This window comes from Neovison vison, chromosome 3 (assembly GCF_020171115.1).
Source record: "Neovison vison isolate M4711 chromosome 3, ASM_NN_V1, whole genome shotgun sequence".
In the NCBI taxonomy this organism is placed as follows: Eukaryota; Metazoa; Chordata; class Mammalia; order Carnivora; family Mustelidae; genus Neogale; species Neogale vison.
The window spans coordinates 28,826,026-28,841,303 of NC_058093.1; the positions used below are offsets into that span (position 1 = coordinate 28,826,026).

Below are 15,278 nucleotides of genomic sequence, written 5' to 3' on the forward strand. Positions count from 1 at the left end.
GCTAACTGCCATACAATTACATACATAGACACACGGTGAGGGGAGAAAGCAAATATGAAAAAATGTTTATCAATCAATCTATTTAATTTCTCTGTGGATTTGAACACTTTCAAAATAAAAGACTTACAGTGGATTTTGGTATTTGATCATTCCTTGGTTTTATTGTTAATTTTTAAAAGTATGATAGTGGGATTGACCTGTGTTTTTTAAAAAAGAGTTCTTTTAGAGACACCTGGGTGGCTCAATTGGTAAAGCATCTGCTTTCAGCTCAGGTCATGATCCCAGAGTCCTGGGATCAAGTCCTGCATCAGGCTCCCTCCTCAGCCCGCTTCTCCCTCTGCCTGCTGCTCCCCCTGCTTGTGGCCCCCACCTCTCTGACAAAAAAAAAAAAAAAAAAAAAAGAATAAAATCTTAAAAAAAAGTTCTTTTAAAGATATTAAAATCTTTACTGATGAAATTATCTAATATCTGGGATTTACTTCTAAATAATCTAAGGGATGGGGTGAAGAAGGAAGATGGGATATATATGAAAGAAGATTGTCTTGTTTATGATAATTATTGTTAAAGTGTTTTAGGGTAAAATATGGTATCTGCAATTTCAAACACTTGCTTTAAAAAAGAACATTATCGTTGATAACGGATGTAAGGGAGAAGATTCATTACACTCATCTCTCTACTTTTGTCCTTGCTCCATATTTCCTGTAAGTTAAAAAAAAGAAATGTTGCAACAGAAGCAATGTCTTTGGGTTTCAGTTACAGTAAGGTGAATGGAACAGTGATATTAAAGAAACAAGTAACAAAAGAAGGCATGCATCCAATTGGGGAAGACAGTCGCTAGAGAACAGGATTTTATTTAAAAAGGCTATAAAGTACTTACTAATAAGTTGTTCTCCCCAAAGCTGCTCTATGGTTATAAGCTACTGTGGTTATTAATGATATTGATAACTCAGTGTTCTCCCCCACTGGCACAGAGAATCTAGAACTAACTATACGTAAGACTAACTTCCTTTGTTATTTTTAGGGAGATGTAGGACTGGATAAAGATGTGAAAGGAAGAGCTGAAAGCAGGAATTACTGGCAAAAGGCAAAAGCACTAATGTTAACCAATGATATCTAAGGGCAGTGACTGTTAAGTTTAATAAGAGAAAGGGATGTCCTAAGGATACTTGCATCAAAAAGGGAGGAAAAAAAGGAATATCTATATCCAAAACCATCAGCTTTTTGCATCCAATTAGACTGAGGATATACTAATTCTTACCTTTACTTGCACATAAAGTAATTCACAATTGATGAGGCCTAACCCCAAGAATACAGAAAATATGGCACCTGGGTGGCTCAGTGGGTTAAAGCCTCTGCCTTCGGCTCAGGTCATGATCCCAGGGTCCTGGGATCGAGCCCCACATCGGGCTCTCTGCTCCATGGAAAGCCTGCTTTCTCCTCTCTCTGCCTGCCTCCCTGCCTACTTGTGATCTCTCTCTCTGTCAAATAAATAAATAAAATCTTAAAAAAAAAAAAAAAAAAGAATACAGAAAATAATTGTGATTTACTACTATTCTCTTCACCTCCCAAATTCTAGGCTTGACATACTGAAACACATCAGCTACACAGACAGATAAACATACATATTAGGGATATCTAGAGAAAAATATTAGAATTGGTTATAGGAAGAGGTAGTAAAAGTTTTCTACCTAAAAAATCTTTAAATACCCACAGTGTACAAGGCAAGGAGGCTCTGTTTTTCCCATTGACAGATTGAAAAATAACAAAATATGAATAATTACCACAAAATAAATTTTTAATCTGTATAGCACTTTACACTATATATGTATATAGGTGACCTAACATTCTACTCACAATATTCTGAAATACTTGGTATACCCCGTATAGAGATAAGAAAATGGAGTACCAAAGAGGTTAAATCGCCTGTTTAGAAAATTCTATGGGCCACTTGGGTGGCTCAGCTGGTTAGGCATCCAACTCTTGATTTCACCTTAGGTCGTGATCTCAGGGTTGTGAGATCAAGCCCAGCATCGGGGCCATGCTCAGGTTAGTCTGTCTGTCCCTCTCTGCCCCCTCTGCTCCTCCCCTTGCTCTCTCTCTATAAATGAATAAATAAAACCTTTAAAATAAATTCAGAGGTAGTCAGTGGTACAGCCAAGATGAGGGGCTTTAAACCTAACCTCTTAGTTCAGGGGTCTTTCTACCATTATAAAGGGATGAATCCAAAGGAGAATGGAGAACTTGAATTATTTTATACACTAAAACCTGGTACAAATTCAGATATAGAAAAATGAGGAAATAATTACAGATTTCTGAGAATAGTGGGGAAAAAAAAGCACCAAAAAATGACACATTTACTTAACTGCACAAAAGAATCCTAACTTTTCTTTTGATTTATACTTAAAGGGATACAGCATACTTTACCAACAGCCTCTGGAAACTACTCACAAAATATACTTCTCATTTATTAAAATGATTTTTTTAAAAAAAGCATGAAAATATGATTAGTTCTATTTCCTGGATCCATATTACCTCTCATTATTTACAAGCCACTTGTCCCTATAAGGCTTCAGAACACAGTTGTGCCTTACCCGATGTTTATTTTCATTAAACCTACCGGGCTCTGTGACTGTTTTGGGCTTCTCAGTCTCCACAGGGTCTTGATTTTCAGGCATTTCTTGAATATCATCTTCTGCAAATCCGGTATCTGGGCTGCTGGTTGGTTTATCATCATCTTCATGACTCAGAGTTGGTGAAGCTTCTCTCTTACTCATTTCTAAAACAGCTGCTAGAAGCTCTTCTTCGCTCATTCCGTCAAATCCGGAGTTTTCCAATTCAGACTTATCAGGATCTACCCTACATGATCTTGAATCCTGAAAAAGAGAGTCACTTTTAGAGGAAACCTGATTGCTTGAGAGCATAGCAACCTTAGAGTTTAAAGTGAGTTTATTTATAGCATTTCTTTCTTTCTTTTTTTTTTTTTAAAAGATTTTATTTATTCATTTATTTGACAGAGAGAAATCACAAGTAGATGGAGAGGCAGGCAGAGAGAGAGAGAGAGGGAAGCAGGCTCCCTGCTGAGCAGAGAGCCCAATGCGGGACTCGATCCCAGGACCCTGAGATCATGACCTGAGCCGAAGGCAGCGGCTTAACCCACTGAGCCACCCAGGCGCCCCTATAACATTTATTTCTAAAATGTTTCCTCTCTTTGATGTTTTGAGTTGACAATAGCCAATATATGAACTCACTGGCAAGCCTAATTTTCTTCTAATAAATATACAGGGACACGTTTATTTTATTGATTATAGTAAGTATTAAGTAAAGGATTTGGGAAATACATAAAAAATAAATTCACTCAAAATCCATTACTCAGAGATAATTATAATAAGTATTTTTGGTGTATTTTCTTCCAGATGTACGTGGGTCACACTACAGACACTATCACCACACCTAGTATTTTTCTGTTTCTAAAAATTATTTTGTATTTTTAAATTTTTTACTTAAATTCAATTTAGTTAACATACAGTGTATTATTAGTTTCAGGGATAGAATTCAATGATTCATCAGTTGCATATAGCACCCAGTGTTCATAACATCAAGGGCTCTCCTTAATGTCCAATTGCCCCATCCCCCCATACACCTTTTCCAGTAACCCTGTTTGTTTCCTATCATCAAGAGTCTCTAGCAGTTTGCTCCCTGTTTTTATTATTTTATTTTCCTTGCCTTTCTTTATGTCCATCTGTTTTGTTTCTTAAATTTCACCATATGAGAGAAATCATATGGTATGTCTTTCTCTGAATGACTTATTTCACTTATCAAAATACTCTCTTTCTTTTTTTTTTTTTTAAAGATTATTTATTTATTTATTTGACAGAGAAAGATCACAAGTAGGCAGAGAGGCAGGCAGAGAGAGAGAGAGAGGGAAGCAGGCTCCCCGCTGAGCAGAGAGCCCGATGCGGGACTCGATCCCAGGACCCTGAGATCATGACCTGAGCCGAAGGCAGCGGTTTAACCCACTGAGCCACCCAGGTGCCCCAAGATACTCTCTATTTCTATCCACATTGTTATGAATGGCAAGATTTCACTCTTTTGATGGCTGAGTAATATTCCATTGTATGTATATACCACATTTTCTTTACCCATTCATCCATTGATGGGCATCTGGGCACTTTCCATAATTTGGCTATTGTGGACACTGCTGCTATAAACACTGGGGTGCATGTGCCCCTTCAAATCACTATGTTTGAATCCTTTGGATAAATAGTAGTGTAACTGTTGGGTCACAAGGTAGTTTTATTTTTAACTTTTTTGAGGAACCTCCATAATGTTTTCCAGAATGGTCGCACCAGTCTGCATTCCCACCAACAGTGTAAAAGGGTTCCCCTTTCACCATATCCTCACCAACATTTATTGTTTCCTGAGTTGTTAAACTTTAGCCATTCTGACAGTACACCTAATATTTTTTCCCTAATATTTCTATTTAAACGTTGAATCACCACGTTTTTCTTTTTTCCAAATAAATGAGAAAAATAAAAACATCAATATTATATAAATATTCAGAAGTTATTTTCTGATGAACTCTCTCTCGTTTCTGGGAGAACTTCTGACTTTCTACCATTTCTCACTCAAGGTGAACAGCCAAAAACTATCTTCAGCTTTGAAATAAGATGGGAAACAAGCCAATAAAAATGAACTACTAAACTGTTATCTTAACAAAAGGGAGATTTATAATCAGTCACATGAAATGATGCAAATTCCTAGGGAAGCTTGTATCTTCAAAGTATTAACTATCATTATGTGTCAAGATAGAAAATGATAAAATTATGCCTTCTCACATTCATTATTTAAACCTCTACAATACCTGCTTGACTGCTGATTTAAAACGTTTACTACAGTCCCCCATATATTAACAATTAGTATTAAATAAAGCAAATGATTATTTCAGGACCCACACGTAAAAGTAGCTCTGAAGATTAACAGGAGAAAGCAATTTACCTGTCACTGTAAGTCTCAATCATAGAAACAACCCAAGTGTCCATCAATGGATAAATAAAAATGTGGTATACATATACAATAGGATACTATTCTGCCACAAAAAAACAAAACCTTGCCATTTGCAACAAAATGGATGGACCTTGAAGGTATTAAGCTAAGTGAAATGAGTCAGATAGAAAAAGACAAATACCATATAATCTTGCTTACATGTGGAGTCTAACAAAACAAAACACAAAACCCCACCAAGCTCACAGATGTAGAGAACAGACTGCTGGTAGTTAGGGGTGGAAGCCTGTGTGTGTGTGTGTGTGTGTGTGTGTGTGTGTGAGAGAGAGAGAGAGAGAGAGAGAGAGACCAACACAGACAAACAGACAGAAATGGGTAAAGCAGGCCAACCTCCAGTTATAAAATAAGTAAGTCACGAGGATGATGAGGATGTAATGTACAGAATTAGACTACTGTTAATATTTTATTGCAGATTTGAAAGTTGCTTAAGAGAACAGATCTTAGAAGTCCTTCCTACAAGAATTTTTTTTTTGCTAACTATGTATGGTAATGGATATTAACTAGACTTACTGAAGTAATCTTAGTGCAAGACATAAAAATACTGAATCAATATACTGTACACCTGAAACTAAAATGTCAATTATACCTTAATAAAAAAAAGTCCCAATCCATTTTTATCTTTTTTAAAAGATTTTATTTATTTTTTTAACAGAAACATAGCAAGAGAGGGAACACAGCAGGGGGAGTGGGAGAGGGAGAAGCAGGCTCCCTGCTCATGGGGCTGGATCCCAGGACTCTGGGATCATGACCTGAGCCAAAGTCAGATGCTTTATGACTAAGCCACCCAGACACCCCATCCCAGTCCATTTTTTAAACAGACTGGTTTTGTAGTTACGGAAAGTATACTCTTTAAAACTAGTGTTTCAACAGACCCATCCAGTTTATGAATTTATGATCTATGCTATTTTATTAAGTTTGCTTAAAAAAAAGTTTGCCAATGCTCATTATAAAGGCATTTGTTTGGACAGTAAGAGCTATACAAATATTTGTCAAGTATTTTGATGAGAAATTACTTACTTTTTCCAGGTCTTCCGGCTGCTGTTCGCAGCCTGACATTTCACAGATTCTCTGGCTAAGGGCCACAGAGCGTTTCAGCTCATCCTCACTGTCTGAATCAAGGCATAAAGCCAAGGAGCTCTTGGATTTGAAGGGGAAATTCCTGTAATTTAAGAAAAAAAACCCTCTATGAGTCTGATAAATTAACATTTGTCCTTGTTATTCCCTTGATGTGTGAATACCAAAATAAAAAACTTTTCCATTATGGAAAATGACTTACAGAGAAAAAAAGATACAGCAAAAGTGGTGTATTTAAGCATTACCTTTGCCCCACTCCAAAACAGCCATGCTTTGAAAATTTGACAATTGTTATGCTATAATAAAATCCATCTGTAAACCAATCACTTTGCGCCTTTTTTCTTTTAATGATCAACCCCAAAGTTTTTGTCTTTATAAAGCAAGTTCTCTACTGAATGCATGCAGACATAGCAATGAATAAATGTTTTTGACAACACTGTGCATGAGGGCTTATTTTTGATCTTTTAAATTATGATCCATGTATTTTAAAATTAACAGTAACATTCCACTTATCCAATTATATGTAGGTCAGACTTCTGGCAACCTCTACTTTCCAGAACACAGGGAGTCAAAAGTAAGAAAAAAGGCTTCTGAGGAAAGCAGTAGTTTCAAAGCCAATGTACTTTACTCTTTAGACAGGGACCCTTTCTTTCCCAGGAAATGGTGTATAAAATAACATAGCAAGTTCATCAAGAAATGAGAGCTAAGAAATGAGAGAGAATAACCACAAAAAGGGCAATAAAGAACTATGAAGTCATTTAATATACACTGTTTTGTAAGAATTAAAAGCCTCTGAGGGCATTATCATATTAAAACAGGGCAGTAAGTGACACTCATAATGCTGATTCTAAGTCATTAGAATATATTTAAATTATCTTCAGTGTTTTATTTAGGAATAGAAGGAATTCTGTAAGGTTACAGAGTATATAACCATCTAAAATGGCTAAGCATCTTAGAGATTAATGCTTAAAAAAGCAATATTAAGCTATGTAAAATTTTGTATGTGGAATACCAAATATCATTCTTCAGTGATACCAGATAAGTAAGGTGTTACTGCAATTGTCTTCTAAGTGAGCTAAAAATAAACTAAAAGAAAAAGTGGTAAAGGTCAAAGAGCACGAACTTCTTTGATGGAGGTTAACATAAATTCATATACTATACTAAAAAAAAAAAAAAAAAACTAAAATGGAAATTGGAAAAATGCAATTAATCTAAATGTAAAAACTGTAAATAAACATATAGAATGATGGCACCAAGAAATAAGAGGCCACAATGGAAACCAGGAGGATTGCATAGCAATGTAGATCAAAGAAAAGAGGCAAGTGGTCAGTGATAAACCCAAACATAGTCTGAGGCTGAGAGCACCCAGGTTATCACTGCACTCCAGCCTGTACACTTAAATAGCCTCCCATTACGTGTTCAAAAGGGTTTTCAGTATAACTTAGAAACAGCCAATTAGCCATCTTAATTCCTCATTTCTGATTTCATGCTCACCAAGGAAAGCTGAATGTATTAATTTGTTTACCCATGTAAACACTTTGCTGAAGGACGGTGACACCTGGCTACAAATATACCAGGGTCAAATGTGACAAAGGACATTGCAGAAGAACCAACGGTATTCTTGTTCGTAACTCAGCCTCTTTTAAGTTTGATCGGCATGACAGGTCTTCTAGGGCCTAATTATCCTTTATTGATCAACTCTCAAATTCTCATACCAGTAGACCCTGGAGAACAGATGACCATGCCAAATATAATGATGCCCAATGAAACCCTCTCCTTCTTGAAACTATAGTGATTTGGTACATAAAGAGTGCATTCCATTAATAATTACTATATTCACAGAAGGCAGCTTGCCTGTAGTAAGGAAAAATATTCATCCTGTAAATGCATCACTTGCTCACTTTCTAAGCAGCCAAGTGGTATTGCTCATTTGTATCTTGAGAACGGGCAAGAGTATTCATATCGGTACCATTTCAGATTTCTAGTCATGTTAGTCATCTGGTTTTAATTGCACTGAAAAATAATTAACAGGAGGAAAAGAAAATAGCAGTTCCCAAATATCATTTTATGGTTATATAAGCCCCCCAAAGCCCTTAAACAACAGAAGTGTCTCTTTTCTAAAAGTACTTTGGGACATCAAATTTTCAGAAAAACAAATTTTAAAGATAAATGACAACCAAGTCATTTAGAACTGTTTAATCAGGAACTGTGGTTCTAGTTAAATCATAGAGGAGCTGTATTTTTTTTTTTTTTTTAAGTATCTGCTTCCCTTCTTGGACAAAATTTTTCCATCTTAAGTAAAAAATATAGAACATCTATAGAACAGCTACATTTCACTGTGTGTTTGTTTCCTTGTTCCCTTTCAGAATTGCTCCAGTTCAGTGTCTAAGATAGGAAGTCCCAGACTGGCTAGCAACAGGTGAAAAGATATTTTGGGAACCCCATGTGTAGCTTTGAGGAACAGTGCTTTATACCAACAGTGGTTATTTATCCCTTCAGGCCTTAAAATCCCTTGTCATCAGCCAATTTCTATAGTTGCAGGTTGAAAATATAACGGATTAACAGATGATTTAAGAAGTTTAAAAACAAAATTTTGAGAAGATCATCTGAATGTGCTTCATTCTGTTAAAGATTTGTTATAGCCTAGGTTATACTTCAAAGCAGATTCAGGAAAATCACAAAGTATAGTAATAGAGAGCAGTTATCATGCAAAGAAAAGGGGAGGGGATAATCTTGGAAATTAGGGTAAGCCAAATCCTTAAAAATACAAATTTTGGGTACACAAGAAATATAACTCACTTTGAAGGTGTAGAAGGGCTGGTGATGCAGGAATTCACCATTTGAGAGGCTTTCAATGGTCTAGAACTATCAGAAAATTAGAAAATATATAATGTATATAATTACATTATTAAAAAATATATTTAACGTATAAACTGAATTATTCTATACTATAGCTCCTTATATATCCTTTTGAAAAGCAAATAATTATAATACTTCTACTAGCTATAGAGGCCAAAAGAGAAAACAAAACACCATCTGTAGGCTCTTCCTGATCCAATGATCTAAAAAAACAGCATTGGAAATGAAGTCAAAGGTAATGCATATGAAAGAACAACTTGGGAAAAATTATCTTGCCTCAGTTCTTTACTTTTAAGCAATAAAATAATAATAGCTCTCATTTATTGAGGACTTACTGGCTCTCAGACACTGGAGTAAGAGCTCATGTGTACTACCTCACTTAATGTTCTGCATTATCCCATTATTTCCCCATACACAGGTCAAAGAACTTGTCCAAAGTATTCAAGCCGTTCCACTGTGGAATCATAGAGCCTGGTTTCAGGCCTGTGATCATAAATCACCCACACTGATGGCCACAAAGAGTAACAGTTCTACCAGCAGAGGGCAGTTTGCATTAAGCAAAAACATCTATTCTGACGAAAGTCCATAAGAGAAAACCCAGAAACACTTAAGACTCTGGGAAAATATCTTTATTAGTAAGAGTCCTTCAGTGTAAACTTACACAATGTAGCATATATTTCAATTATTAATCTAAGGGAAATACATTTTATAAAACTGAATCAATTATCATTAGCAAATACTCATTCACCTTCTGAAAGGTCTATTTATTCTACGTTAGCCAAGAGATCTGGCTCTTCCAGTTACTAACTGCATCGTGACCTTAAGAAAATCACTTACTCTCCTTGGGATCTTCTCTGTAAAGCTAAAGATTTAGACAAAATCTCTAAGATCCTTTTCACTTCTAAAGTTGGAGAACTTTGTGATTCTTCCAAATTAGAGTTCAAGTATAAAAGAGCTACAATACATGGCTTCAAAGTAATGTAAGAAGAGTAATGCAAGAAAGAGCCATGTTCACAGAAGTCCTAAGGTCTTCCCAGCACACATGATGATGCAAAATCAAAAGTAAAGGTTACTTCTTTTATCACAGAAAAATTTCTAGGAACCACAGAAGTTCTTCATTCACATTGGTGATAATACATTTATGAAAATGCAATCAATCTGGGGGGGCACTAAATCAAATTTAGTACACCATTTCTCAAACTTGCATATCCCAAAGAGTCAGCAAAGGCATTTTAAAAAATACTTATTTTCAAGCCCTATCTCAGATCTACTAAAACAGAACTATTAGGAAAGAACACAAGAATTAGTATTTTTAGTGTTCAGTGACTCTTATAACAAGCAAATTTGATTTATATTCCCCAAATGTACCAAACTTGTCTTCTAGTGATCTAAAAGATTAAGAGCACTCTCTAAAAAGGTTAACTTATTAAGAAAGGCAATTAATGTACTCAGAAAAGCTTTAAGCATTTTATTTAATTACTTCCATCAGGCAGTAATTTGACACAAAATCCCAAAATAAAGCAAAATTAAAATCTCCTTCTTGGTCCGATTTTACCTGAGAGTCATGTTATCTAGTTCAGCCATTGTTTTGATCAGATACTAATGCCCTTCTACTTCAAAAGGAATGGTAAAGAAATTCTCTCTCAAGGACTTACATTGCCATATGTGCACTCCAACCAAGGGTGAAGGGTGGTTTTGTATTTTCAGTGCAATGAGAGGATAGGGTCAGGTATCTTGGAATGATGACTTGCTGCCCAATCTTGTTGTTAAGTGAGAGAGTGACATTGAAGCTATATCGTTTCAAATGCAGAATGAGGATCCTGAAAAACAGGAGATGATACAACTAGTTCACACATAACAAAGCTAGCTCTCTTACCAGTAACTAACCGTGTTAGACAGCTTTTGACTTAAAGAATACTTTTGGCTAAAGATCTTTCAAAGAACGTTTACTGAATAGCTGCCATGTGTTAGGCACTGTGCTCGGTACTAAGAATATAAATAAAAATAAAACATGGGCATTGGATGGATAAATGAGGTCTGGGTAAAATATTTATAATGCTCACTGAAAAAAAAAAACAAACCACCAAAGAGAACATATTGTATTTTAAAATGTTGGTATTGGGGGGCACCTGGGTGACAAAGTCGGTTGAGTATCGGACTCTCAGCTTTGGCTCAGGTCATGAGACTGAGCTCTGAAGCTGGCTCCACACTCAGCATGGAGTCTGTGTAGTTTCTCTCTCCCTCTGAGCCCCTCCCCCTGATTCCCTCTCTAAAATAAATATATAAATCCTAAAAAAAATCTTTTTAAATTACTAAAATGTTGGTATTGGGTTAAATCCTTAAATTATTTACTTTAATGTTACATAGTTTACAAAAAAATAGGCATTATATAACAACTAATGGTAATTTAAAGTGTTAAATAGCCCTTATGTTTGACGGTGAACATTAAATTTTTCACGATGATTTTTGACAAGAACTGTTTTGTTTTTTTTTAAATATATATTTTTAAAGATTTTATTTATTTATTTGACAGAGAGAGATTACAAGTAGGCAGAGAGAGAGAGGAGGAAGCAGGCTCCCTGCCGAGCAGAGAGCCCGATGCAGGACTCGATCCCAGGACCCTGAGATCATGACCTGAGCTGAAGGCAGCAGCTTAACCCACTGAGTCACCCAGGCGCCCAAGAACTGTTTTTTTTTTTTAAAGTAGGCTCCATGCCCAGCATGGAGCCCAACACAGGGTTTGAACTCATGACCCCATAATTAAGACCTGAGCTGAGATCAAGAGTCAAACACTTAACTGAGTAACCCAGGCACTCCTGACAAGAACTGCTCTTATTTCAATGTGTAGCACTTTCTCTGGAAAAAAGCTAAGAAAGAAATAGGGAAGTTTTCTCAACTTACAAAAAGTTCTACAAAATTTACATGCAAAATCTGGGTTGCGGGTCTGAAAAGGCTTTTAGCTCTGTAGAAACACTTTTTAGTTACTGTTGTGCCAACCTTTTCACCTCTGATACAGACCATAATCTCTGCTTGATGGACTAAATATATTTCACAGCCCACAAGAACACTTTAAAATTTGAATTTCAGAACTCTTATGGGAATAAACCTCAATTCTAGGCAAAATAATGTCTGCTTTATGGAGAACGGTTTCCTTTCTTACCATACATATCTTTATCACAGAAGCCATAAACTAAAAAAATTATAAATTAAAGTTACTATGTTTTTCTTTAGAAAGTATGCTAGAACTCATAATCTTCAAATTCACAACCTGAGAGAACACAAGGATCTAAATGGTATGAAGAGAATAAAACTAATGTCAAATATTTCCACTAAATTTCCAAATAATCCTACCAAAATAAAAGGTAATACGAAACAGACAGATGATAGTCAAAATCACTTTTCTACAAAGATAAGATGGACTAAAACTGAACATATTTGATAAAGATACCTGGTCCTTCAAGAATAAAAGTAAACTGGCTTTAATACTGAAATGCAAAAGTCTGACAATCAGGATTTATGATACAAAGGCTTCTAAAGTTCGGAGTAAGTAGACCTGTAACACAAGCGACCTACCAGAAAAAAAGGAAGAAATTTCCCTTGTTTTTTTTTTTTTTTTTCTCACTAAAAGAAGAAATAGCTAGACACTAGAAAAAGGATCAGACATTCAGCTTGCCAGGTCAAACAAGTACTTCAAATTGTACATACTTCCCTTTTAATAACAGCTGGGAACAATCAATCCTTTGCCTTAAGGTTTGTCTCCTCCACCTCCTGCCTCAAAAACACTCACCAATAGGAAAGAATAAGTATCTCGAGTAGGAAATGGTCAATATAATACTGCTATGATTTAGAAAGTAATTTCTTTAAAAGAAATTCATTTTCTAGAAAAGAGATAATGGAATGTAAAAGAACTAGTCTCTAGGGGCTAGGTTCCAGAAACTCTACACTTACAGAAAAGTGAAGCTAATAAAAGAAAGTAAAGCACTTTGCAGGCAAAGTGCCACATAAATACTTAATAATAACAACCTTGTTTGTGGTTGAGATCTATTCTTGGAAAGAACTAGAAGCTGCACTATAATCACATCATATTTTGTCTAACTAGTTTGGTTTTATGTATGTTTACACAGAGCTAATGTAAGTTAATTTCATTCCTAATTCTGAATTGTTTTGATTATAGGAAACTTACTAACTTATAAGATGCTTTGAATAAAGGAATCAAAAAAAAAAAAAAACCAACCCCTGCAGAAAATTACTCTTCTTGTTTTATTTTCATGCACACACATGTATGTATTTGTGGAAGATTTTTACTGAAGTCTTCAGAGAAGAGGAGACTAGCACATAATCAAACTGCAAATTATAACTGAATGTCATACATTACCAAATTAAAAATCTACTACGTAGTCCCTACCATTGTTCCACACAAAGCTTTGGTTTCTAGCAGTTCAGAAAGGAGGGGAAGGAATCAGGAAAAGAACAGATAGGTACAGCTTTCCTACCACCCCCCCCCATTAATTCAAAATTCAAGATTTCACACAAAGCTTTGGTTTCTAGCAGTCCTACCATTGTTCCAAAGTCTCACCAGCTACCGCCATCTTTCAAGGAATCTCAAGTGACTTCCCTTGTTCAGCATTCCAAATCGTCTTCCTTTCTTACACAAGAGCTTCCATCCTCCACCTTCTCCTACCTCAGCTTTGCTTTCCCAATCCATTCCAGTGAGCCACTAACCAGTAATATCTGTGAGTACTTTAAGGAAGAAAAACTGAAGAGCAATTCATTTTACCTGGGTAGCCTGTTAAATTTGTGCCTGACAAGAGCACACTTCCCACCACACTTCTCACAAGAATACTCAAGTTCTTCTGCCTGTAAAGAGACAAGAGGGAAAAATAAAGAAGCATGAAGTTGAATCAGCACTACCCCATTACATGCTAACACTCTTTTCTAGTCAACTAGTTTAGTTCAATGACAACTCCGACCAGTTTAAATTTTGTCTAGAGTCACAAGCCTTACTAAATTGACCTAATCCTCAAAACAGATATAATATCATGCCCTATTTCAGAATTCCTAATTTCCTTTTTTACCATGGAAACATCTCAATTTATGACAGCAACTAGACTCTACAGTAGCAGATTCTCAACCTTTTCCCCATGGATGCACAAGAACCACTGCCAAGAGTATATCCAGATTGTAACATTTGGCCATAGCAGAGATAAGATCACCTTTGGGTTAGGCGGAGTTCCTGGTCTGTTAGGTGTAACTCTACCCCTTTCTTATAATGGAACTCAATCTTCTGGTGACAGCCCACTAAGAACTGTTCTAAAAGGACCAAAGTTTGGGGTGGATATCATTACCTAGAGAAAACTGAAACAAGAAATCCTTAAAAAAATGGGGGTAAACATACACAGGAAAAGCTTCAAATTCTATGATAATAACAGGAATAGTAAGGAATGATAAAACAAAAAGAAAAGCAGAGTATTTATCTTTGGGTGGAGCTGAATGTTCATCATTTAAAGAACAGAATTTTTTTTTAAACCTCAGGAAGACAACCCTGCCTATTTGCTACAACAAAACAAGACCCCCTGCTAAAGAGACAAAGGGTGATCCTGGCAAATTTCCTCAGTTATAAAGGACTGCTACACAACAGGTCCAATTATGCCCCCAAAACTTGCTGAGTATCTGTGACAGTGCATCACAGAAACATATTTATCTACAGCTTTGACTAAACATGACTTTTCCCTTTTGTTTCTAACAGGTTACATACAACCTAAGGAAAAGAAAAGAGTATTTTTTCATTCCTCAGATCTTAGATACAAACTCATATAGCATCTCTAATTTTTACCAACACTACCAAATTTTAGCACATGTTAATATTTGTTTATAAATAACTGTTTCTAAGGTTGTCTAAAACACCTGCTATTGAATTCATGTATATTCTACTTAGCCAATCAAGTCTTCTTCAATGAGTTAACATTAGATTTATCAAGCTCTTAAAATTAAATTTTATGAATATTTCTCATTTGTTTTTTCTTTCATGTAATTTTGTTGAAACTCTTGTCTTAAAGAAACCAATTTCAAATACAATTACCTATGCTATATAAAACTTAGGTATGTGAAGATCCCAAAAAATATTACTTACCCTAAAGAAAAGATCAAGAGAATCTTGAATTGAACGAGGAGGGAGTGGCTTTTTCCTTCGAGGAAGGTCAATGGAGAGGTCATTGAACTGTTCTCTCTTGGGAATAATCTCTCCACATCTGTCCGAATAAAAGAAGACAAATGGAAGCATTCAG

At 35.7% G+C, this 15,278-nt stretch overlaps 1 protein-coding gene across 3 annotated transcripts in view; it reads right to left on the minus strand.

Annotated features, from left to right (window-relative positions):
• The window catches only part of USP37 (ubiquitin specific peptidase 37), an 86,726-nt gene that overhangs the window by 21,791 nt on the left and 49,657 nt on the right, over positions 1–15,278 (minus strand). For 2 of the 3 annotated variants that reach the window (XM_044241593.1, XM_044241594.1), the window contains exons 14-19: positions 15,125–15,242; positions 13,772–13,851; positions 10,650–10,814; positions 8,935–9,000; positions 6,079–6,220; positions 2,618–2,873 (exon numbers count right to left, since the gene is read on the minus strand). In XM_044241593.1, the coding sequence (XP_044097528.1) occupies positions 2,618–2,873; positions 6,079–6,220; positions 8,935–9,000; positions 10,650–10,814; positions 13,772–13,851; positions 15,125–15,242 (827 nt within the window). The remainder of the gene's footprint in view (positions 1–2,617; positions 2,874–6,078; positions 6,221–8,934; positions 9,001–10,649; positions 10,815–13,771; positions 13,852–15,124; positions 15,243–15,278) is intronic. The other variant, XM_044241595.1, reaches the window with a different exon arrangement.